Consider the following 27,394-nt stretch of genomic DNA (forward strand, 5'->3'; position numbering starts at 1 on the left):
CACATCTTGAATGTTTCATTTAAAAATCCCCCATGATGTTGTATGAAGGCAAAAATTACAAAAAAGTGGTGCCATGCTAAAAGCTACTGCTTTTAGAGGTAGTGTAAGTCTATTTACAGGATTATCATTATAATGTTTTTTTCCCCTCACCTGCATGATCTAAAAGAAATCAGAAAACTTCTTATAAGAAGAGAGTAAAGCCAGTAGACTAACAGCAGGTTCTCCCCTCTACATTGCTTCATATTAGTGCAATATGTCATATAGGTATGACACATGAGAGAACGGTGGTGACCTATCAACACCCAAAGAGACACCAGACAAATAATTCCCTGTCACTTTGACAAGGCCTGTTGAGTGTGTGACTGTTAGACATGCAGCATCAGGTGTCCTGAGGGGTAATTCCATAGACAGGAATAGAAGGAATGGGGAAATTCCATTGCAGACTCCATCACAGATAAGAAAGAAAAAAAAAACACATACACAATAAAACGGATTAGTTTTTCATTTTCAGAATGCCAACATCGCCCACATAGGAGTTCCCCACCGTGCAGCAATGAAGGCCTCTTTTGTCATCAAAGATTATATGTGACCAAATCTGTCATTAATACTATGCTAATGTCATGGTTTTCACTCTTATCTGTGGCCACCCTCTCATTCCACTGGGTTCATGTGCCTCGGCGTGTCTTTCTGCCAGCTGCTTTATTTCAGCATTTCACATTGAAATCTTGTTGTTTCTTTTGCAAACGTATCCACTTGACATCATCGTTGCTTTGTGCCTGCTTGCAATAACTACAATTACAGTAACTCCTCACAGTTGAATGCTCTGAATACCAGTCAAGGTGCAGCTTACATCCATGTCTGTCCAGATTCATTTATGTGGAGAAGATTCTGAAGCAATAATAAAAGGCATTTATGTAAGTATACGTTTGCTTTTAACGGCTCACAAAGTGGAAAACATGTACACAAATGTTTTGCATGGTAAATGGACTGGTATTTATATAGTACTATTCTGCTCTAACTGAGCATTCAAAGCAATACAAGCGCTTTCACCTAATCAAACACATTCATACTACTGCTTTTTTTTTTTCCAAATACAGAGGGAACTTGTCTAGTAATCACACACTTGATGAATACACATGTTCAACTCAGGGTTCAGTATTTAGCCCAAGGATACTTTCCTTTCAACACTCCTCCAGCCTTTCATGCAGACTGGAGGAGACAGGAAGCAAACCTCTGACCTTCCAATTAGTAGACAACCCACTTTACCTCCTGAGCCCCAGCAGCTCCAGCTTAGCTTTTTAGCACAAGCCATCACAGTGGATGCCTAAAATTCAGTATTTGAAACTAAATTGTGGTCACTGTCTTCCTCTTTGTCCTGGGTTCAGAACATTGTGATTAGTCAAGGTAACCTTTGACCTTTTGGATATAAAATGTCCACCACTTTACAAGTTTATCCTACAGGAAATTTGATCGTAATTACCATATCCCACTAAAAATATATATATATATTTTTTGTCAGGTCACACCTTATTCATTTATGTGTTAAAATGAAGTTTGAAGCACATTTAAAAAAAAAAATGACTTAAAACTACTGAGAATGGAGATGGACAGACTGACAGCCCAGAAAGCAAACGCCTTCTGTTATGGGCGCTGCCAATAAGGTGGCATAAAAAAGATCCAAAAAGTGCAACTTTGTTGTTCTGTTTTACTTTTATGTGTCAAATAAAACTGATTTAAGGGTGTATTTGAAACCCATCTCCCGTAAATCCAGTAGTGGAACAGCTGAGCATAAACAAAGCACTGTAAAATATAAGCTACGGTTGGCTAACTAATAAACATAACCTTAATAAAACAAACAAAAAAATTCTAAGAAAAAAAACGACCTGCCATTTAACACTGTAAAGCTGCTCTGAAGATACATTTCTTCAACAGTTTCCTGACCTCTTGGCAAGTCACTATTTAAGGTATACCCACAGGAGCCAAGAGCATTGTTTATTGTGTTTGCTTTTTGGTGCTGGGAATCTAAAGGGGATTTTAAAAGGAGGCTTGGACAAAGAAAAGATTTTAGAAGACTCTAAAGTCCTAAATATATAAGTCTCTGAATAAACATCAGTCCATAGATGCATGCTGCATAACAATGAGAGGCAGAGCACAAATAGCAGGAGTTTATACTTTGATACCTATAATCTGCCCACATTATTTCATGCAAACAGTCTGTCAACTAAAAGAGAAAAGCTGTAATTGCATTTCAGAGAACTAAAAACAGAGACTTTAACGTCTGAATAAAAGAGACAAGACTGTCATGTAGTTTATTAGGCCTTCTTTCATAACATCTATCCTAACAAATCCACTGTGGAATGCACAGCAATGAGATTTTACAAACTGTCAAAAGGCACTACTTTCCTCCTTATTTCTACCAGTCCTGCTGGGTTTTAAAATGCATATAAGATCATATTACCTGCAAATGTGAGAAGAAGGATGAAAGCAAGAAACCACACAATAAGCACTTATATAGATTTTTTTTTGTGAATAGCCAAGCTGAGTTAAGAAGCTCTCAAGTAATTAACTAGAATTATTGTTTTCTTGACGAATAATGCCATAATTCTAATGTGGTCTTCCAGTAATAGTAAATTATTGTCAATCATGTATACCATATATCATTTGTATACAGGGAGTGCAGAATTATTAGGCAAATGAGTATTTTGTCCACATCATCCTCTTCATGCATGTTGTCTTACTCCAAGCTGTATAGGCTCGAAAGCCTACTACCAATTAAGCATATTAGGTGATGTGCATCTCTGTAATGAGAAGGGGTGTGGTCTAATGACATCAACACCCTATATCAGGTGTGCATAATTATTAGGCAATGTCCTTTCCTTTGGCAAAATGGGTCAAAAGAAGGACTTGACAGGCTCAGAAAAGTCAAAAATAGTGAGATATCTTGCAGAGGGATGCAGCAGTCTCAAAATTGCAAAGCTTCTGAAGCGTGATCATCGACCAATCAAGCGTTTCATTCAAAATAGTCAACAGGGTCGCAAGAAGCGTGTGGAAAAAACCAAGGCGCCAAATAACTGCCCATGAACTGAGAAAAGTCAAGCGTGCAGCTGCCAAGATGCCACTTGCCACCAGTTTGGCCATATTTCAGAGCTGCAACATCACTGGAGTGCCCAAAAGCACAAGGTGTGCAATACTCAGAGACATGGCCAAGGTAAGAAAGGCTGAAAGACGACCACCACTGAACAAGACACACAAGCTGAAACGTCAAGGACTGGGCCAAGAAATATCTCAAGACTGATTTTTCTAAGGTTTTATGGACTGATGAAATGAGAGTGAGTCTTGATGGGCCAGATGGATGGGCCCGTGGCTGGATTGGTAAAGGGCAGAGAGCTCCAGTCCGACTCAGACGCCAGCAAGGTGGAGTACTGGTTTGGGCTGGTATCATCAAAGATGAGCTTGTGGGGCCTTTTCAGGTTGAGGATGGAGTCAAGCTCAACTCCCAGTCCTACTGCCAGTTTCTGGAAGACACCTTCTTCAATCAGTGGTACAGGAAGAAGTCTGCATCCTTCAAGAAAAACATGATTTTCATGCAGGACAATGCTCCATCACACGCGTCCAAGTACTCCACAGCGTGGCTGGCAAGAAAGGGTATAAAAGAAGAAAAACTAATGACATGGCCACCTTGTTCACCTGATCTGGACCCCATTGAGAACCTGTGGTCCATCATCAAATGTGAGATTTACAAGGAGGGAAAACAGTACACCTCTCTGAACAGTGTCTGGGAGGCTGTGGTTGCTGCTGCACGCAATGTTGATGGTGAACAGATCAAAACACTGACAGAATCCATGGATGGCAGGCTTTTGAGTGTCCTTGCAAAGAAAGGTGGCTATACTGGTCGCTGATTTGTTTTTGTTTTGTTTTTGAATGTCAGAAATGTATATTTGTGAATGTGGAGATGTTATATTGGTTTCACTGGTAAAAATAAATAATTGAAATGGGTATATATTTGTTTTTTGTTAAGTTGCCTAATAATTATGCACAGTAATAGTCACCTGCACACACAGATATCCCCCTAAAATAGCTAAAACTAAAAACAAACTAAAAACTACTTCCAAAAACATTCAGCTTTGATATTAATGAGTTTTTTGGGTTCATTGAGAACATGGTTGTTGTTCAATAATAAAATTATTCCTCAAAAAATACAACTTTCCTAATAATTCTGCACTCCCTGTATGTGGCATCTATGTGGCTGACATTCCAAAAAAAACCCTGAGTCTCAGTTGCTGTTGTGTCAGGCAGTTTAGCTTGCCTCAGACTTGAAGCATCTTCAACATCATTGGCATCATAGAGGAAAGTGCTCCAACCTAGACAAAGCTCTGCCTGACAACTTTAACCTCAATTAAAGACAACGAAACTCCCTCCTTTCATGTTTTTGGTACTGTCAGATACACTCACCAGAAACTTAATTCAACTGCTTGTTAATGCAAATATCTAATGAGCTAATGAAGTTGTAGCAACTCCATGCCTGTAGACATGGTGAAGATGAGCATCAGAATGAGGAAGATTACTTTGAACATGATATGGTTGTTGGTGGAAGATTGAAAATTCCAGTAGACCAGCCAAACACAACTATCACTCTGGTGTAGAGGGAATGGTCCAAAAAAACAGAAGAAGACAGAAAATATCCAGTGAGCAGCAGTTCTCTGGAAGAAAATACCCTGTTGATGTCAGAGGTCAGAGGAGAATGGTAGCTCAAATAATCACTCGCTACAACAACATGCGGGAGAAAATCTCTGAATGCACAAACCGTCAAGCCTTGAATACTCGGGTACACCAGCAGAAGAGCACACTTGTCACTCCTGTCAGCTAAGAACAGGAAAGTGAGCCTCAAAACATTTCAGACTGGTTTCTTGAACGTGACAGTGAGTTCACTGCATTCAAGTGGCCTCCACAGTCACCAGATCTCAATCCAGTAGAGCAACTTTGGATGTGATGTTGGGATGTGTGGAATGGGAGCGTCACGTGATGGATGCGTAGCTGACAAATCTCCTGCAACTGTGCGACGCTGTCACATCAATGCAGACAGATATTTCTGATTGTTTCCAGCACCTCGTTAAATCTATACCACAAAGAATTAAGACAGTTACGAAGGAAAAAGACAATCCAACCTGGTACAAGTAATAAGGTGTACCTAATAAAGTGACCAGTGAGTGTACAATTACACACTGAAACCAGCTTATGCGGAGTACTACGTCATAACAAATACTTATCCATCTCACAAAGAGATAAATTACTGGAGACTGTCAATACCCAAACTCTCATAAGCAAAAGTGAGTATGCACCAGAACATATTTCATACACAACACATAAGCACACCTCCGGTATCCACACGCAAGTGTCTAAATCACACAACCACTGACACACACCCACACACTGAGCAATCAGTGGTGCCAAGACAGACATCTCTCTCCTGCTGACATCCCCACACAAGACTGAAGATGAACCGCTGTCACACTGTCAAACCATCAAGAAGAGACAGAGGAAGACAGACAGGCAGGATAAGAGAAAAATCAAGAGTGCACTACAGAGAAGGGGAGAAATGCAAAGACTTCTTCCTGAGATAAAAATGACAAGCACAACAACAGTCTGTGATCTTCTGAGGGCAGTTAAGTCATGCTTGCTGTTTGATGTTTTGATGCTTAACGGGGACGCGCTAAAACAACAGCTGGCCTCACAGTCCCTACACAGGCTGCAGCAAGTGAAATAGTCCTGCTGTTTTAGGATGAATCACCTACTTGGTATCTGGAGAAAATGGTGTAGAATGCATACTAATGAATAACAGTGAGATGCACACTGGACCCCTCAAAATTGTGCATAACTAACACAAAAGCACACATAAACTTCCATTTACAGATTATTTTTCCTTCTTACAGTGCTCAGACCTACTCCTCTGGTATATTTTATACTTTTTCCCTCATTTATCTCCAGCTACTTTAAAGGAGGAGTGACTCATTTCAATCAATTGGATTTTGGCCCAACTATGAATAACCTTGGTTCTGTCAAAAAAAACCCTCCGCTTACTTCCGCCCATTCAGTTCAATTTTCGCCACAGCCAGCTATCAAATGGGTCCATTCAATGAGATCACAAATCCCTCTCCATTTCATCCATGCAGATCTTTAGCCAGGCTTAGCGCAGGCTGTGTCTAGACCAGATCAGGATTTTTCTGCAATGCTGAGATGATTTTTCCATTTTTTTCTTTCTTTTCTAATTTATTCTAACAAAATTACTGCAATCAAAATCTGAAACTGAAAGATGATGATTGCATTGGAAAAATATCACTTCATATGCTGCACTGAGTGAAGAGAAAGTAAAACAAAACAGAACAAATCCCCCCACACAGGTAATTATTTCACACTGACACACTTAGCTCAGGAAACAAAACTCATATGTTAATCAGAGTGTTATGTGTTGCTGATGCAGGAGAGCGTTTCTTAATGATACATCCTGTCAGAAATGTACACTTTCCTTTTCTTTTATGTAACAATGAATGATGCATTTCTTACACAGGAAACTGAAAGCATAAACATTACAGGCCCAAAGAAATGTGCAGTTTCGCAATTATTTTTGACCAACATGTTTGCTGTTGAGCCACCTCTCATTTCTTTATTTTGCTTCTAAGAAGCCAGATTGTGTGTTTTTTCAAAATAGTCTAGAGCAGTAGTTTGCTGCCTTTCATGGACATTGGCTGCTTATTTCCAGTCCAGTCCTTCTATCTGACCATTCTGAGAGGAATAAGGGTTTTTCTGTGTGTTTGTTTTTCGTGTTAAGTCTTTTAACAATGACTTATGAATCATTCATGCATAAAAAAGGCACCCACCTTAAGGGTTAGGGTTAGGGTTAGCGTTGTGTCTACACATGACAGACCTCTTAGCAAAGAACCAATTTTAAGTTGTATCTTCAGGCGCTTCGTTACTAACAGCCTGTTGCAAAAAGTGGTAATTTGTTCCAATTTCTTTAGCTGAATCTATGAAAAATTACAAAGATAACACAGTTTGACAGCCATAACATAATATTTTTGTACTAACAGGTTATTTCTAAAAAAGCTATTAGCTGACTGTTTGGCATAACAGTATCTGAAAGTCATGTTCTGGAGAAATAGGGAGGAAAAAGATCATAGACCTGGCACAGGAACTGAGAGATGTATCTGGCCCTTCAGTTGATCCATCTAGTGTTCACTGAAGCCAGTGAACAGAAATGGTCTCAGTGGGAGGGTGGCTATCAAGAAGCCATTCTTAGGGTAGGGAGAAAAGGTTGAGATATGCAAAATTGCACAAGAACTTGACTGAAAATCAGTGGCAACAGGTCTTACGAAGTGATGAATCGAAATTTGAAATTTTTAGGTTAAATTTGTGCAGAAGAGGTCAGGGGAGAGATAAAACAGTGAGAGTCTGGAATCATCTGTAAAACATAGTGTGGGCTCTCTCGTGGTTTGGGGCAGCATTCCAGCCAGTGGTGTTGGAAATCTTGTCCAGATTGATGGAATTATGAACAAAAAGTACCATCAGATTTTGAGCCACCATGCAAAACCACTAGGAAAGCATCTGTCTGACAATGGCTTCATTTTTCACCATGTCCCTAAACACACTGTCAATGCAGGAAAAGCATAAATGCATTAAAAACACACACACAAAGGAACACCATTAGTCATGGATTGGTCTCCCCAGAGGTTCAAGAAGCCTGCAGAACTATTCCTACAGATTACTTTAAGACAAGAAATCTTGCCTAAGAGAGCTCAGGCTGTGCCTGATCATACCAAATATTGACTTTCAAGCTCATAACATACTCCTGTGTTAAACTGTCCACAAATGTTCGCTTGTTGTTGCATCCTTCGACGTTTGAGCACAATAAAATTGTGTATTTAGATTATTTATTTTTATATTGATGCAGCCCTTTAATGAGCCCTCTCCTCTGATGGATAAACAGCTTGCTTGTAGTGGAAAAAAAGCTTAAGTTAAAAGGGGTTGGACATTTCATTTTACAGCATTCACATCCAAAATTAGAGTGGACTGCGGTCAATTGTCCACAGCACTGTAGAGGTGAGGCAGGTGAGGCTGAGGCACCCAGCAGTGCTTCTGCACCCAGCAAGGGCAGTCTTAATGAATAGCGAGATAAATGATAAATGTGGCCATATGGTGGAGCCGGCTGGCCAAGACAGGGGTGCTAGCAAGCTAAACACGCACACATTCACACATCCTCAAATATCTCGCTTGTTAATCCGTACCTAGAACTGAAGAGCCATCAAACTGCATAACTCAAGATAGCAGCAGGTAGGGGTTAAGGACCTCTAGGCTCTTTGGATAGATGGGGGCGTTACGGCCGACTGTGAAATCATCACCGCACTTCCTGTCAAAAAGTTTTACAGAAATTCGAGCGAGGACACAAACTGACTGCGCGTGAGGCAGACTGTCACTCAGCAGCAGTGACTTTTTAATTACAAGCATTGTATGTGCCTCACTCATAAATGCAGGAAGTCTTCTCAATTTATATGTGCTTCTCTGGTGATTTGCTGTGTGTGTGTGTGTGTGTGTGTGTGTGTGTGTGTGTGTGTGTGTTAACTGAATCAAAGCAGATGAAGCCATATGCTGTCTGTCATACTTTGTAGGCAGTCACTTTCTTGTTTCCTCTCGTCTGCTGTATACAATACTCCTCTCTCATTACTATTCAGCACGCCACATGCTCATATAGTGTAGCTACACAAACACACACACGCACTAACTAGCCTACAGATACACCCACACAAACTTTATTCACACACATAAACTCAAACACAGTGAACAAGCCATTGTTCTCCTTTCACAGCAGATGCTATCTCTCTCTAATTGGCTCAGCAAAAACAAAGGAAGGGCCTTGGATGCCCCGCTGCAGCTATGCTCTTCCAGTCTACAGGGATGTCCTCTGCTGGACCAACACACATACAGGGTCCTTGGATATGGCTGACCTCTGCGCTGTGTAAAGAAGGCCAGTTTCTGATTACATGGCACAGTTTCAGGGTCTGTGATGAATCAGTAAGCAGGCAAGTACACTTCAGTTCAGTGCACTTTTGAAACACAATATGAAAACACCCTGTGGGTTGCCAAGAATGCTCCAAACAATCGAGGTCCCCTGAACGCTACATGCAAATGGCGATTTGGAGGCTGAGCATCACATCACAGAATACGCAATGTTTGGTCAAGCCATTTTCTCATCAAGTGTGTTTGTCAAAGTCCAGAACTCCTGCTCAGATCTCGCCCCCAAAAAGTTTACACCAGTTCTGCCAGTGCAGCTTCACACATAGCTGATGGGTGATAAGCCTTCACTGCATGCAATCCACAGCTGTCAAACTTCCTCAGTGTTGTGAAACACAGAGAGAGAAAAGAATAAGCGGGGTAAGTGTTGGTGCAGTTTAGTTCAGCACTGTGAAATATGACTGTACTGCTGGTATCATAGATCTTAACTTTAACTGCAGTAGTGCAGTGGTACTTGATGGGGTGTTATATAGCAGAGGAAAAGATCAGAGAGAGTCTACTGTGACCTACCATCCACACACGTTTCACTGGTGATTAATAATAGGTGAAATTGTTCTTTTTTGCCAAGAGACAAAGATGAATGTATTCTGCATGCCTTACTCTCTACTATTTCTATATCAGGCATAAAGACTGTAAAAGACAACTGATTAAGGGTCCAGCCTTCAGGCACATTACCTCCACAGATGCTGCCATTCGCTGTAATCACTTGAGTGCCTAACGCACGGGGACAAATGACATAAAATCACAAGAAACGGCATCCCCTTCTGGCAGAAAGTGTGCATAGCAGGCAACTGCTGTTGGTTCAGACCTCGTGGTTTCATCAGTGCAGATTTATTGAGAGCAGATGTTTATATGAAAAACAGACATGAGAAGATCAGCCGACAACAAACCGCAACTGCAATCAAAAAGACACGGAGCAATAAAGCACCATGGCTCCTTTACAAGACGTTTTAAAGAGGGGGCTGCAGCAGCTGCAGCAACAGTTTGAAGAGGTTCAAAGTCCCGAGAGTTAGAAAAAATTATTAAGGACCACACAACTGATTAATACTTGTGTTCTCCTGGTCTGGTATTTTTTCCCCCATTCTTTTTGTTGTTGTTGTTTGTTTTCCCACCAATTACGTGGGCTGAAACATAAATAATTTATGCAGCACTTAAGGATGAAAACACAAGACTGATAAACAACAAAGTAACTTCAGTCATCACTAATTCAGCATCTGCTAAATGCTTTTTCACCACTTCTTATGCCACTCAGTCTGATTACAGGATGCTTTCGTTAGCATGTCTGCGCATCGCATGTCCAAACAATCCACGATTAGATTCTGTCTTCTATTCCTCTCCCTAGCTTGTTGCTAATTTTAATTCAAGCTTTCTTCATGTTCCAGTGACTAATACAGCTTACAATCAAATGCAGAGCTAATTAGATTTTTCAAGTGACCATTATTTCTATAACATGTTGTCATAGAGCTGGTGCTTGCAAACATATCCCGAGTGCTCCAAACGAGGACTTAATTTGGGCACTGAACTAGCACATGCATAATAATGACCTTATTTGCATATATTATGTCAGTCTGTTTAGTATGTTAATGCTTGGTAAACTTCTGGGCTTAATCGTTCATCTGACATTCTAATTGGGAGTTTGTGAATTGGTTACATTGATGCTCTGACACTTTTTATTCTTCTGCCAGGTCTTGTTGGTTCACGTCGCAGCCAAACAGCCTCTAGTCCTTCTCGACCACGAACAGAGCAATGGATTCACCAGCTTCAGAATATATTTGACAAACTGCAGATTTTCATGTTTAATTCAATGTCAGCATAGTGATGGTGCTTCTTTTGAAAGAAGTTACGAGGCCGGACTGCAATCCTAAAGCCCTCGACATTTTAGGGGATTTGACAAGATAATAAATGGCTGAAGCGTATTGTTCTGCAGGACACTGCGCTCTGGTTTGTCCGATGCAGTACAGCTGTAACCTCATTTGCTTCTGCAAGAATACTAAGGTAACTAGTAAAACATAGATAACACAAATATTTAAGAATAACCAAGTGAATAAACTAATTTTAACAATTATCTTTACAGCCCTTTCCCTTTTGAAATGAATACAATGATGTTAATATATATTTTAAATTATTACAGACAAAAAGTAGTAAAACAAGTTTATAAACTCATCATAAAGGTTTGTAAATACTAGTTTCACCATGGATTAAAAACACACAAAAATATGACTCTTAGATGTCCAAGAAAGGCAATGTAATATTTTATTTATAATACAGTACTTTGTTAAGCCAGCTGTACTAGTAAGCACAGTGAGCTATGAAACTTCACTATAATAAAAGCACTCACAAGCTACACTATAGTATAAACAGGAAAGACACTGAACAGCCTAAAAGCTCCGTGTAATCAGAGAGCAGACCATGTCCTCCCCTCAGCTCTCATTCACAGCGTGTTGTTGCATACCGGGGAAAATGTCCAGCACTATAATTAAATGCACCACAGTTGAATACAACAAGCAGACAAACTACTAATAAAAGATATTTTTTTAAAAACCAACAATAAATGGAAATTTATAAAGTCTTACAGAAAATATTTAGAAACACTTTTCCTTAAAATAGTAAGTATTCTTTATACTAGATCATATATATGGCTTCAGAGATATATATAAGAGTAAACATGTGTTATGTTGGTTTTTTTCCTCTACCGCTGTCAGTCATGCAAACCTTGATCAGCCTGCATAATGGACTCACGAAGTTGGAAGTCAGTCACGTGTCACCCTGGCATCCTCCTGCAGCAGCCTGTGAACTCAGCCTCTTCAGCTCCTGCCTGCTTGCTGCACTCTCAAACCTGAAGCCCTCTATGACCAAGGTCTCTCCGTCCTCCTCTATGCTGGCCCGACACTCCTGCTGATTCTGTCACAACAACAACAACATGCACACTAGGCTGTGCTGTGCACACTATGCCTCAGCACATAAAATAATAACAAGGTCATTTGTGCATCCTTTGTGCTTTGTTAACAGCTGCAATAGACAGAAGCTGCGCATTCATTTATGTGTTTTCTAGTGTGTGTGTGCGTGCGTACACACACTATTATATCTGTCCTGTGAGAAAAATTATTTATAGGGAGTCCTCACTCCTGCTAATTGGGTTCTAGTGGTAGAAACCTGGAGCTCAAATTTTATTTTTGTGAGACTGAACAGTCTCTCATGGATCGCTGGTCGTCTTGTTTCCTGAAACGATTGGGCCAATCGTTACATTTGTAGGTGGGGCTGAGGCTGGCAACACGTGCGGATGAAATTGATGCAGCTGTCAAGGCTGCTGTAAATCTACTCACTGAAATAACAGCTCCTAAATCAGAACGACATGCATTAAAGATATTATGGTTTAGCAAATAGAATTCTTTTTCTGATTCTGCCCAGTGGTTCTGGCAAAAAGTTTTATTTATCCGTCACCCCCTGTGGCACTTTGGGAAAGAGGTCAGGAGGGTCTAGTCTAGTGCTTAGAGTGCATGGAAGGAATGGAAGACAATGTAAGAGATGTCCAGAGGCTAAGCCTAAAGTGAAACTAAATGGACTGAAACGGTTAACGTCTGTGTCAAATATATTTTATATTAATGGCAATTCAGATTTACTTTGCATATCCTTTTCTTGCAGCTAAGAAGAGAAATTAACTGGGTTGCTATGCAACTATAGGGAACTCATAACCTGACCACTTGTGACCTTGTTATAGCAGAAGTATAGTATCAGCTTCATTAAGTATGATAGAGACAGGATTAAATTAATTAAACAAATAAACCCATTTAAAAACAGAAAGACAGTGGGTTAGAAACAAAGAAGACAAACATTATGTAAACTCAGCCGGGTAAGTTTCCTCAAAGGAATATGGTTGAGATTTGACAAATAAAAATACTTGATTCTGGGCTGACTGTGGTCTGCAGCACAGTCACGTGGTTCACTGTAAACATACCATTCTTTGCTGTCTCTGGTTGGAGAGATCTAACGATGCACACCAATTCATCATCTCTTCAATGTCTCTCATAAGTAACTGAGCTTCTGACAACACTGTAATGACATTGATGCAAATACTCAATAATAGATACCACTACTAATACCCACAAAAAAACAAATCTAAACGGATGTTTTTCTGAAAGCAAGTAAAAAATACTGCTAATATATGCAATTGCTGGGCTTACGCTGACGTGTCTTTGCCATGGAGATCTCAGATTTCTCTTCACATGTCATGTCAGTGATCTTTGCAGCTTCTCTTACACTGCAAAAGACAACATAGCACTTTTAGGACATCTGTGATACAACTGAGCTGATACAGTGAACAGAGAAAAATATACACCTTAATAGTTAATAGGATAATGCACAGTGGAGTATGCCCAACTTCAGAAATCATGAAAACAAATCAGTTAGAAATAAATAAATAAATGGACTGGTACTTAAAAAGCACCTTTCTACTCAACACTTCAAGTACTACTGCAAGTCTCATCCACCTAATCACTCACACATTCATACAGCAATTTTATATATGCCTAAGCACTTTATAACATTCACAAACACACTCTGATCATGAATCAGAGGTAGCTTGGGGTTCAGTATCTTGCCCAAGGATACTTCAGCATGTGGGCTACAGAAATCAGGAATTGAGCAATCAGCTTTCCAACTGATAGATGGTGCGCTCTACCATCTGAGCCACAGCTGCCCATACAATATGTTGATCAAATTCTTATTTTAATCAAACACGCACGTTTCCATATTGCAGCCTACACATATACTGCTACTAGCTTTAGATAAAACTCATGAGGGCTAAAACCAATGCTTCTCTCACTTTCCATAAAGCAATTTCAATGTTTACTATGGACCTATTTAAGGTTAAAACCTCTTGATCAGCTTGGCTTAGTCTTTCGGTATGCAGACTGACTAGATCTACTGCTTTAAAAGTATCATGTGAAGGGATTATGAATATCAACCTGTTAAGGCTTGTTATGTAAAACTTTTAATTAGCTACACTAAACCTATAGAGAATGACTAATATTTAAGATACCTTCAGGACTACACCATCAACTTACCATCAACTGCACTGACAAAATACAAACATCAGTAAGGACGGGCTGCTAGGCATTAGGGAATTGCTTTTTACTAGGTTAACTGCTTGTAAAGGCATCACTTTATAAAGAAGTAAATATCGCTATAATTAAAAGAAACACCCACATATAAAAAACATGATGTATGTCACAAACGAAAACTTAACAAAAGGTTATCAAGAACCTGAGCAATAAGCTAATGTTAAGTGCTACATTAGCGCTAGCAGCTAATCAGTTTTAGGTACTGTGACAAAAAATGAACCAAACCTGTGTTTTTGTTAACATTAAATATTTATTATTAGTATTATAACTATTTGATTTTCTTGCTTACCCGTTATATTTGGGAATTGTCACTGGAAGATAATCCTAATTTAGGCAAGTGGCAACTAAGGGATACCACAGTATAATGCGCAAAACTGATTTCTATACTGTCATTGGTTTGTCCCTTACTCGACCTTAAATGCCCCGTATATTGACCGTTACCTGCAATGTCACTTTCTGACCAACAGATGGCACTCTTACAAATCGTTAGCTTCATAGCATAAGTGCCTAAGTCATTGAGATATACAAATGACTTAGGCACTTATGCTATGAAGCTAACGAAATACCAAATCTGATTTGACCGCAATCGTACTTCGCGTTCCATACAGTGACGGCCTGTCCCGCATACAAGTGTGGAGTAATACGTGATTAGTGAAAAGAAGGGGTCGTTTGTTTGGTCTGCGTAGTAGAATAAGCTGGGTAAATGAAGACTGTATTTACAGTATTTGTTTTCTTTTTGCTTATTTTTTCAAAGGAAATGCCCTTGTGACTTCTGTTATAATTTACTGTATTTGTCTTTATTGTTTTACATGAGGTATTGATTAAACTGAAAACCAACATTTTACAGTATTTTTGTTATAAGATTATGGATGGACAGTGCATATTTACGCTATGCCCAGCTGACTGTGCATTGTACTATTTGATAGTTAAAGATTCGGCAACCCTAGCTATAACACTCGTGCTACTCGTGAAATAATTGCCTGTTCACTATTACCTTTAAACATGGTTCAGGGCATTACTTGTTTTCTTGCCTGTTTCTTAAGTCATTCTTTAGCTTAACAAGTAGTTCCTGTACTCTTTTGTCCTTTTAACACAAAATCACACACACAATAGAGAGCTAATTTTTAATCAATATAAGGACCACAAGTAAAAATATGTGCCAAGTTTTAGCTTTATCCATTAACATAGTGCCATGAAAAATATACACACACTACCTGATTTCTTTCTTTCCTTTTTTGACATATCTGTGACACTTACCTGTTTCAGATTATATATATTGCATATTACAAGAAAAGGTACCTGGAGCAAATACAAACCACATTTTTTAAAGAGTGATTTTAGAAGAAGAAGGAGAAGAAGAAGAGCCACTGGGGGAAAAAAGTGGGCAGGTCTTTTTTTCTTCTTTTCCAGAATTCTGCGGGGGGGGGGGAAGTCAGAATTCTAAGAAAAAGGTTAAAATTCTGAGATTAAAGTCAGAGTTCCATCAGAATTCTGAGGGTTTTTTTCTCAGAATTCTGAGATTTAAGTCAGAATTCTGAGAAAAACTAATTCTGGGGGAAAAGTCAGCAATTTTTTGAGATTAAAGTGTGTGTGTACATGCACAGACCACATGTGCATACTGTTGTACACATAAACTCACAGATGTATATGACAACTCAAGTTTGTGGCATTAAATTTGTATTCAACTTTTAAACACGTAATACATTTGTACTTGAGCATCAGCACATGAACTGATGGACAGACATTCTTCTTCGGGATTTTCTGGTAGAGAACAGAATTCATGCTTCCATTAATTACAGCAAGATGCCCAGGTCCTGAAGCGGCAAAGCACTTCTAGACCAAGCCCTAAATCTCAGTTTTTCAGATACTTGCAGCAAATACTTCATCATTTGCTGCTGGAGATTTTAGGAGAGAGGAAGTGCCTTCTGCCCTCGACTGTGACATGTGATATGTTTAGAGTTGCAGCATTTGGGGGGGGAGTCATATGAGAAACATACAAGGTTGGAAATATAGAACATGGAGCAAATATTTATATTTTTATGGCAGAATTCGTGAAGCGTGTGGTATGCATATACCGAGGAAAGGATAACGGGAGCTATGGTGATCGTAACAGTGTGTGAGAAAGTGCACACGCTCTTTAAGACTGTGCTTTTACTTTGAAAGGACTTGAGCAGCGGAGTGACTCCCGGAAGTTTTTGTTTTTCTCACCTGTCAGTTCGGTCGAGACACGGCACCAGTGCCGAGCCTTGTCTCTTTGTTTTCTCCTTGAACCAGCTCTTGTTTTTTCCAAATTAAATGACAGTCCTATGTGGTCAGTCGATACCTAACTGAGGACAGCGTTTAACACGGTAACTGAAAGTCGAGAATAAAAAAATAATCGTCTCCTTTTTCTGCACCTAGCCAGAAGACATTAGCCAAGCATAGCTAGCCGTTATCATCATAATGGATCAATCATTTTGATGCGCGTAGCTGTCGATATGTATTTATGTTTCTCTAAAGACCGTTGCTTAATTGTTGTGTTATTCTTATTGTTGGCTGTTTCACAACCGGACGTCAGGGTTGTTTGGTGTTTGTCAGCACTGTTCGCGGAAGCTAACGGCGTAACGTTAGCTTTGTATACACGCGAAATTCATTGATTGTTTTCAGAACGATTATAGATGTTTGCTGCTGTCGCTTTGTGTGGAAGATTGTGTTTTTTCAGCTGAGATAAGCTTTTTAGCTGTTAGCTTTCCTGTTTTAAGTGGAGAAGTCTTAACGGAATTACGTCGCTCTTCTTGCCTTGTTTTGGATTCACGTCCACTTTCGTTTTTAAGTACTTGTTGTGGGTCGCTTTCGCTTTCATGCCGACTGTCGTCAAAGTCAGCAGTTTTCCTTTTTCTCTCTATTTCTCCGTTTCTATTCATCTCCGCGGGTCTATCAAACTATTCGGTAACTCTGCTTAAACTTATTTTTCTAAAGGCTTAGGCCTTTAGTGATAAAAACTTGGCTCCTGTGTGTTTGCTGCATCATTGCATGCTGACATCATCAAGAAACTGCACCGTCTCTGAAACCGAGCTACTCCGAGCAGAAATTATCCAGGAGGGTGTGGGGGATATGTCAAGTAGCTTTACTGAAACACTCATATCGTTCCTGGAAGTCAGCTCTGCTGGCACTTCCTTTAACAAAGGCATTCAAGTCAGTGTGAGATATTTCTTTGTAAATGTGCAGAGTTAAAGTTTCTTTTTGATAAATTCTTTTTCAGCCTCTCATTCAAAGCCATAGGCCAGAAACTTAATGTACACAATGTTATGTACATGTTATGGAAATCACACATTGCAAATTGCCTTTTTTGGGGGGTAGATCTTTTGTAGACTATTACAGATCTGACTCCTTTATTGTTCAGTGTTGGTAATTGAAGATGACCTACCTTCCAAGTACATTCATCCCTGGTGTTAAATCAAAATCATGTAATTCCAGTGTCAAGTGCCCAAGGGTAATAGGAAGCACCAGCACAAAATTGCATGCAATATGTGAACAAGCTGATTTTGCATGCTAAAAACCTCTCGTTGTCTTTAGGGCTTTTCTGATGTCAACCTCTGGCGGGGCTTTCTTCTTTTGTGAAACTGTGGTTTAAAAAGACCATTGACTGTTAGGAGAATTCTACTTACAGACATTAAATGCCTTATGAATGAATAGAACAAGTTGACAGTGTAGACTGTTTGTTGGATAATATAGAAAATATTTATTTCTTAATATGATAATAAATCTAATATAGTTTGACTTTGTTTTTCTTCACACAAATATAGGATATTTAAAGAAGTTCTTCATGTATCCCCCAGGTCTTCTATCTGCCTCAGAATATGGCCTGTGTAGGTATGGATTCCCCAGCAGTGGATGATGACATTTGCATCCTTAAACATGAGACAGCCTACACCACTGCTGCTGAGAGTCCTGTGTCGGTGTGTGCCGGTGACGAATCGGTCGCCTCCCACTTTGCCCTGGTCACGGCATATGAGGACATCAAAAAGAGGCTGAGAGAGACAGAGCGAGACAATGCCCTGCTGAAGAAGAGAGTGAAGCAGCTTGAAGACAAGGTATAGATGGAAGAGTAGAGTAGGAAAGAGTAGGAGGATGGCACAACAAAGGGAAGATGGGGATAGAAAAGAGAGAGAGAGACAAAATTTAAGAACATAGAGCTTATCATGCTGTCTAAACAACCAGAGAGCAATGTTTACAAAGGGTGACCTATGAACAAAGATGAATGATTTTTCTATTGTGCACGACTTCAGAATGATGGACAAACACAAAATACTAATACCTCACTGCAAAAAAAAAAAAGAAAAAAAAAGGAAAAATAACCTCTTGGAGTGTATGCATGTCAGCATCATTAATATTGTTGGTCTGTTGTCAAAACAGAAAAAACCCAACAATGAGAAATAAATGTGCTCTGTTTAAAAAAGAAAGGAGGTCTGGAGAAGTGTGTCTTTGGCAAACACTGTGCTCATATTCAGCAGAGAAGAAGGCTCTTGAAATTGGAATTAAGAACAAAGGATCCAGTAAACGGATATAGTGAGAGAGTGAGTTATTTGAACAGCAAAGGTCTTAATACCGATTGCAGACCAAAGCGAAAGTTGGGCACAACATGTGGGCAGAGCACGAGCTTGTTTGTTTAAAATCTGTCAGTTTTAGTTTTATGTGCTGCAGCACTTGGTCCATCAAGATAGGATGTGGTGGGAGGAAAGTGACTTCCTACCGCAACATTTTAAATTGAACATTTTTTTTCTCCTCTACTTTCTTCTCTGTTATTTCTTCTTTCACCACTGTAGCTTTTCAGGCCAGATGCTCATTCATCAGAGGGGCCCCAGTACGTGAACAAGGCCTTCAGTGCTTACCGAGGTATCTATATAGAGAAGGAGGACCTGCAGATGGAGCTTAACAAACTGGTGCGTTTTACTGATTAATCTGAACATCTCATAAACTAACAGTGCAGCCAAGCTTAAAGGCTTAATGTCTTCCAAACCTGACAGTAGCTTATTTTCAAGTATAAGGATAATAAAGAGAGTTTGGTTTTTTTTGCCCACCTGGGACTGCAAAAGTAAGAGTTTGAAACATTGTTTTAAATACACTGACTCTACCTTCATGCTCTTTGGCTCACTGTCTGTTTTGTTTTTTTTGTTTTTTTTCCTCTGTCAGAAAAGGGAGACGAGTGAGAGAGAGAGGATTCTGATGGAGCAGCTTCACACCAAAGAGGTGGAGCTGCTTCAGCTGAGGACAGAAATGGACACCAGCCAAGGTACAGGTAGAGTACACAGGCCTGCTGTCTCTGAACTGTTCAGTGGAAATGGTTCTGTCCTCTGATGAAACAGATAGTGGACATTTAGAGCATATGAGATTTGGATGAAATACAAGGAAAAGAATCCTGTTCCTGAATTTTAATCATATTAAATTCAAGGATTGAAATTGTTTGATAATTAGCTATGTCGGACAATCGAAGTAATAATCTACTCTTTAAAATATCTCCATCCATCTATTTTCATGAGTTAAGCCATGGTAGCAGTAGAGTATTTGAGCTAGTTCAGACGTCCCTCTCTCCCACATGTTTTCAGACCATAGAAGCTATATAATCTCTTCTATGAGCTCTTGGTCTACCTTGGGATCACCTACTAGTTGGGTGTGCCCATTATACCTCGAAGCGACAACCTGATGAGAAGTTTGAAAAATCTCATCTGGCACCTGTTTGGAGTAGAGTTGCAGATACTCCAGTCTGTTCTCGATCTGGATGTCCCACCTGCTTAACCAGCCACCCTTCAGAGGAAAGTAACTTCTCTTATTCTGTAACGGAAGCTTGCGGCCATCAGAGCGCGTTAACAGTCATTCATATTCCAGCATCCCCTGCATTACATCTGACACAGCACCAGCCCTTCTGTCAATCCATTTTATGCTCAGTCATGAACATGGCACGGTTCTCAGATTCTTTACTCAAACACCAGTTGTTTTGGTAGCCTCTTATCCTACCCACTTCACACTGAAAACCATTGCAGGCAATGTCGAAGGTCTGACGAAACCAGCAAAATCGTATCATTTTCAAATAACGAGAACTAATTGTAATATCCCAAAGGGTACACTTACATCCTCCTAAAGCTGAGAGGACCCCTTGACATCCAGAATGTGATTAGTAACAGAGTAACAATTACATTTATTTCAACACTTTTATCTAATACAGTACTAGAAGAATAAATAGTGTCATACAGTCAGTAGGGGAAAAAATCCAGCAACCTGATTTATATGATATGATAACATTTTTATGTTGCAATACTCTTAAGTACATTTGGCTTTTTTGTGGTTATATTTAACATATATGTTGATTCAAGTACAATTTAAATACAGGACAGGCTCGAGTATTTTGACTCATGTGCTATTTTCCTTTACTTCCATACTACCTATGATTTTCTATGAAAATGTAAATGTAAAATGTTGCTCTATGATTAAACTGATGTTGAAATATTTGGTTGCTAAAAGTGTAAAAGTCAGTGTCTTTAATTAATTATGCCTTTTGTACCATTTGTAACACAAATTCCATCTGTTTTTCTGCGTGCTTGTCCACAGTGATGAAGAGCCTGAACAGCTCTCAGGACTCCTGGCAGGTGGAAAGGATCAACACTGAGCTAAAGATCCACAAACTGCAGGAAGAGCTGGAGAGGGTGACACTGGAGAACAATCGGCTACTAGAGAGAAGTGCGGTGAGTGAAACAGGGAAGAAGGAGTTTCAGAGAACAGGATAGAGGGGGCGCTTGAGATGAGAGACGCTCTTGTCGCATAACAAAAGGAGGAGAAATCGGTAGAGGTGTTAGGGCAGAGAGAGACAGGGTGACACTGGGAAACACAGTAGTGAAGACAAAGCCAGGGTGGGTATGCTACATCTTTAACAGTTGGGAGATGAACTCTTAAAAGACAGACTTAGATAAGTGTGAGTTGTTGTGGAGTGGAGGATGCAGATTTGTTTGGTTTTTTTGGGGGGGAGGGTTGTCCGAAACAACCAAGAGACTGCACCTCCACTCTCTGTTTTGCATAACTTAACTCTGTTTTAGGGGGAGCCGCATGGCCTTAACGGACCAGACTTGGACCAGACCTGTGATGCAAAGTATAATGCAAGGTATAGTGTTTTATGAATATCATTAAAAAGTGCCCAACCATAATTTCTGTAACCTGTAGTTACGAAGCAACTGTAAATAGATGGGAAGTCTTGCCTAAAGCACAGTCTTATGCAAAAAAATCAGTTTTAAATGATCCGCCCTGATGAAACTACAGAGAATCAGGTAGGAACACTGTTTACACGAAACTACAGAATATACTGTTTTTATGTCTTTGCTTTGAAAGCTAAAGCTTGTGAATGCAGTGCTCTGTATGGCCACAGTTTCAATTGTACTTGTCCTGTTTGGCCACTAGAGGAGGGTGCAGCGTTATGAATCTGCTCATCATAGACTGCATGCATGTCTGCAGCATGATGTGGAGGTAACCTCAAAAGTATATGAAGAGCTAGACCCTAAACTTGGGTGCTCAACACAAGTCAAATTTAAGTCCAGAATTTTGACATGCATAACCTCTGTATGGAATTTATTTATTAACATTTATTAAGAAAGAAAATGTTATAATTTGTCTACCTTTTTAATTATTTTAAGCACCACAAAAACCTAGTTTTTCCACCATAGGCTTTCTGTTCATGTTTTTTGCTGTGTGAGGCGGGTGTTAGGACTCAAAACAAGTGCTGATACATTTTGCATCTTTATAAGAGTGTTTTGTAGGTGTTGCCATCCTTAAATACATCACTGTTTTTATTTATTTTGTCTTCTTGTTTGTAATACAGATAATGTTATTGGCTGATTAAGCAGCAAATCAACCAGTACTGTCTGAAGCAGTTTTGTTGTTGTTTTTCCTCTTAAGTATTGTCTGACTGTAGTCACTGATATTAATTGTGTCAGCAAAGAAGCACATGATCACCTTGGTATGTCTATAATTTATTTAATAGATTAATCTTATATGTACATTTAATCCACTAATTTTCGACTAAAATTGACATAATGGGTGGCATTTTGGCATTGTGAAATTTCAGTGAACAGGTGAATTTGACTTCAGAATAAGATTGTTCTAAAATATTTCCTTTTCCTGAGCGTACTCTATAGCTGCTCATGATATTTACCACAAGATCCTGTCTGACAGTTGGGTGTTTCTAACACCAGCTTTGAGGAAACTTGCATTTAAGTGAAATGCTTTGTTTATTGTGTAGGGAGAAGAGCATGCAGCAGACATACAAAGCTCTGTGTTCTGAGGTCGGCCGTCTCCATTCAGAGCTGAAGCACCAAACAGGCCTGATTAGGAAACTCAGGCCACTGATCAGTGAGACACGACAAGGTGAGGCACATCTGCAGAAATGTGAGTGAGCTCAGGATTGCGCCACAGTTGGTGTCTGAATACAAATCATCCCATGCTTAATGTTTGTTTTAGTGCGTGTGATAATCAACTGTGCTCCACTGCGTCCTTTTCACACCACCTCAGCTCCTGTACAGTGAGGAGTCTCCTTTATAGCATTAATGCATTGTTGTGTAGGTCGCCACCTAAATGAACCTCCTAAAAGCAACCATACAAAATGTATTCAGTCTGTTCATGTCTTTACCCTAAAAATAATTGACATTTATATCATTCCCTTTAGGAACCAGGTAATATTTTTGTTTGTTTTATTTGACATTTTCTTGAATGTTTATCCTGTTCTTATCATATTTCATTTTTTCCCAATATTTATATATTTTATTTAAGCTTTTGCATTTGATCTGCTTTACATCTGATTTAACCTCAGTGTGTTTTTCATTCTTTTCCCCATGCCATTATATTAGTAAAGCAGAGTCCACCTCCTATAGAGGGCTCTTAAAAAGAAAAACTCAAACCCTACGTTGTTGTTGTTGTTGTTGTTGTTGTACGTCACATCTGCACACACATGCAGTTCTTACCCAAGCCCCTGAAAAAAGCTTGCAACTTATTAAAGAAGCAAGGACAAATGATGAAAGATTAAGAAAACAAATTGCAACAATTGTATGTAGTTGTAACTACAGAGTTAATTAATAGAGAGACAAACACATTTAGGTGATCTAACACTGTTAATGAGCACTTGAAGTAATTACAACAGGGAACCTAATGAACTGCTTCTGTTCAGTAACGGGAGTGTTTTTTTCCCCCTCCCAAGAAGTTTTCTCCTCCTGCTTCTTTTTGCAGTTTGTATAAGAGTGTGATAAGACTGTGGATATTATCAAAGTCCTCCAACACTTTGATAAAGGACATCATGAAATGGTCTATCCTTCCATTCCCCTCCCTCTGTGATGATGTATGCTACCCTAGGAGGGATTACCTCTGTTGTCGATTCCCTCGGAGTGTCAGAAGAGGAGACCAGGAGGTGAAAATTAGAACGAAATATGGCAAGAAAATAAATCTTGCCCTATTTATTCCACTGAATAAGAGGGTAATCCTGTAACTTAGATGAAGCAGATGGAGTGAAATGAGGAAAGCAGGAGCGGCAAAAGAAATGGAGCGGGGCAGAGGGAGGAGGGGGGTGTGCTATGTATTTATTCAGTCATACTGTGTATCTGTATTCTTCTAATGTTCCTCCTTTGGAATCACTTTTATTCAAATCCTAGACTCAGGAGACCATCTCATGGAAGCATAGCAGGGAGGGATGGATGGATAGATGTGTGGATGGAGAGAGGTATGGAAAAAAAAAAAGCAGGAGCAGATACTCTCATTTAAACTTTATTATTCGCTCAAGATGATGATTTGAAAGCAAAGCAATGATGTGTCTGTGTGAGATTAGGACATGTGATTTGTGTAAAGATATGCTTTGTATGAAATGAAAGAAAATGTGTTTGTGCGTTCAGGTCTGATTAGGTTTTGTTCTCGAGGACAAAATCTAATTATTGCTTTTGTTATTTACTGATTCCCAAGCGGTGACTTTTACATGGTGCAAAGGTTTCATTGTGGAACTCGCCGCCCGCTGCACAGGGTGCGATTTTTACTCCGGTTCTGTTTTTACACTGAGGTCTATTATACAGTTAGAGATCAGAGCTTAGATTTTTTTTAACCGCTTTAGAAACCAAAGTTTAATCCACTTGTTAAAAAAAAGAAAAGAAATACAGAGTTGTTATCTCAGTGCTAAATAAAAAAAAGAAAAAAAAAGACGTGTTTAGCTGGGTGAGGAAAGAGCATTTCATTTGTGCTGCCGACATCATTTAGTTAAAATGACAGAAAACACGCTATTTTTATTTGCTAGGGAAATTCATTAAAACAAACACCTTTACTGTCCAGTAAAACACTGCTAATAAGTGCAATAAAATTGTTTTTTTAAAGTTTACAGATTTACTAAAATAAACCATCTTGGAGTCGTGCAGGGTTTTGCAAAGTTATAGCATTCAGCCAAAAATCACCACTTAAGATCTGTCAGATTGATCAATCTTTATTTAATATTTCCAACGTCATGAAAGGCTCACCATTCTAAATATTAAGAACCATTGGTCTAAGTGACATATCGCATAAACATGTCTAATGTGAAGGCAGGCAGCATTTGTTTATTTGTTATGTAAGGATTTCAGTACTTGGCAGTGATGACTGAAAGCTAGTAGTGTCACTAAATCAACACCAAAATGATAGAAAAGCTAATTGAACAATTGCCTCTAATATTTGTGCTTCTTTTATGGACATTGCCACAGTCCATGCAGTGATTGTCTGTGCAGGCCTCACTAGAAAAATGCAGTTTTGTGCAACCACATCTAACGTTTGATTGTCTTTTACCCTCGTTTTTCCTCATCCTTTTTTTTTCTTGCACTCACCCTCCTCTCTTCCTGCAGCTGCCTCAACAGTTCCCGTCCAGTGTCTGGATGACGTGGAAAAGAACAACCACCCCCCAGTTCCTCGGCCATCAGTGCCTCGTCCCCCCAGTGCCCCCCCACTGCCCTCATGCTCTGGCCGCCCCTGCCCCCCCACCGGCTGTCCTTCAGGCACCCTGCTGCCAGATAGTCTGAGGGAGGACTGCTGGTACAACGGCCCATGGCCCCCCCAGAGTTGTTCGGGAGAGGGTCTGGTTGGGAGCGACGCCTGCTCGGTTGTACTGCCCCCGCCTCCCCTGAACCAGGCCTCTCTGGATGACAGTTCACGATCCTTCCCCAGTCCCCCAAAACCCAGTGACGCCATGTTCTGGGAGGGACACTCCGCTGCGTCCAACTCCTCGTCCTCAATGGGTAACTGCAGCCCCAGGAGCCCTCCCCATACAGATTGGGCCAAGCCTTATTAAGTTACAGTGGGAGAACAGATGATTAATAATTTATTGGAAGATAAATAAATGTTAGAAATTTGATGGAACGTAAACAAATGGAACAATGAATAAACTCTCCAACCCTGCCACATAGCTACCACCTTACCTGCCTTAATGTGATAAGACCACTTTTGTGGGGCGGATGAGACTGGACCTCCTGGTTGTGGGAACTAAACGAGGCCAGATGAGGCCTTTTTCTTTTTTTCTGAGGTAAAGACTTTAAACTCATTAATCTGCCATCTCTGCTCACCGCATCGGTGAACATTTCTGACTTTGCAGAGAAAAAGTTGATGAGAAATCCTCAACAGAATAGTTTGTCCATGTTTGTGTCCTTGTATGCGCATGCATAACTGTGTGCAAGTATGCATACAAGCAGTTTAATTTGTGTGTGAGCACATGCACGTGCGTGCATGTGTGTGTGTGTATATTCACATCCAACAGTGTGCCTGTATCTGTATCTCATCATAGGGCCTCTTCCACCATAAACTGTGGCTGTTGATCACTGGAGCCACAGCATAGTGCTAGAATTTGTATAACTGTACTTCCTCCAATGCAAGTCTTTTTACATTTGATCACTGTAAATTACAGAAGGTATGTAGTTCCATGTTTGTCTAATGGTCATGTGAAGGAGATGTGTTGTAGGAGGAGTTGATGTGTTTGTTTTTGTATGGTGAAGACAGACATACATACACTGACTGTAGGATAATTACAGGTTTTGGCTCCAAATTTGAAATGCTAATTAAGTTTTCTTTTTACTGAAGTGGATTAATATCAAAGTAATCTACCCATGCTTACTGAATCCTCCTTTCCTTTTTGTTTCTTTTGGAATTTGCCTACTTAGAAATTTCTAAACATATAAAATCTTAATCTAATGCTTTCTTAACTATGACCCATCATAGGTGGCAGAGAAGGTTCAATGATTTCTCATAACCTTCACAACTCAAGTCTGTCTGGTATCTGACAACACCATCTATTGTGTTGCTTTCTTTTTTCACCTCTGAAGTGACATGTAGATGTAAGGCTGTGAATTGCTGGTTTCTTAGCACGCCATTTATTTTGAAGGACTCACGGAATGCACCGCATACACTAGGCACATCATTTTGAACATTAGAAAATGTGAACTATGCACTGTGCTGATTGTTAATCCTGCTGTTTAGGACTGAGGGTAGTCTCTCTCTGGTCTCCCAGTAGTGACAAAGTATAAACTAAGGGCACTGAAGAATCTTAGACCAAATAAACAGAAGAAACTGAGAGAAATGTGCATATCTGTATAAATGTATATGGTGGGCTTCAGTACTCTGCCAAACATGGTTATACACTCCAAAACTTAGCTTTTGCTTTTTCTCCCCCAAGATGCCTGATATGTCTAAGAGCTACCTGTGCTGGGGGCAACACAATAATGTAATAACCTGATTAAATATGAGATGTGACTTAACAAATAGGTGCACAAAGCACAAAGGCCCATGGGTAAGTTTCTTTGTTTTAGTTTTTTCTTATCTGTATCATGATTGTGGTCTTTTGTTCTTAATTTCTAAGAAATGTTATTTTACAGCAGTAGTTTCATACTTCTGTAAACAATTTGCAAACCAAAATGCAATGTACAGTAGATATGGATTATATTTTAGATTTACTGCACTTCCGGCTGTTTGTAAATATGATCGAATAAATGAATGAAAGGAATCAACACCGTGAGGTTGCGCTGTTTTCACTTCAAGCATGATGTTATGTGGTTTGTTAAAACTGAACACAAAGCCACGATGATTAAATCATTTTTTTAAAGCTAAATATCTGCAAAGGGGACAGCAAGCCCTTCTCTTTACCACAAAGCCTAAATGATGAATTGACACATCCATGTTAAAAAAAAAAAAAAGTTGTTTTTCCT

General features: G+C 39.6%; 1 protein-coding gene across 2 annotated transcripts; it reads left to right on the plus strand.

Annotated features, from left to right (window-relative positions):
• The first annotated feature begins 16,369 nt into the window (after positions 1–16,369).
• On the plus strand, positions 16,370–27,198 carry azi2 (5-azacytidine induced 2). 2 transcript variants are annotated; one of them, XM_040013241.1, is made up of 8 exons: positions 16,370–16,531; positions 18,002–18,256; positions 18,989–19,105; positions 19,356–19,461; positions 20,769–20,902; positions 21,251–21,315; positions 22,447–22,571; positions 25,049–27,198. In XM_040013241.1, exons 2-8 carry the CDS (start codon positions 18,023–18,025, stop codon positions 25,489–25,491), a joined length of 1,224 nt encoding a protein of 407 aa, XP_039869175.1. In that variant the 5' UTR covers positions 16,370–16,531; positions 18,002–18,022; the 3' UTR covers positions 25,492–27,198. The 2 variants fall into 2 exon arrangements, with proteins under 2 accessions (XP_039869175.1, XP_039869176.1); XM_040013242.1 differs by having other exon boundaries at positions 16,371–16,531; positions 19,356–19,455.
• Positions 27,199–27,394: the final 196 nt, after the last annotated feature.

Source organism: Simochromis diagramma, unplaced genomic scaffold (genome assembly GCF_900408965.1).
Source record: "Simochromis diagramma unplaced genomic scaffold, fSimDia1.1 OVJJ01000618.1, whole genome shotgun sequence".
NCBI lineage: Eukaryota > Metazoa > Chordata > Actinopteri > Cichliformes > Cichlidae > Simochromis > Simochromis diagramma.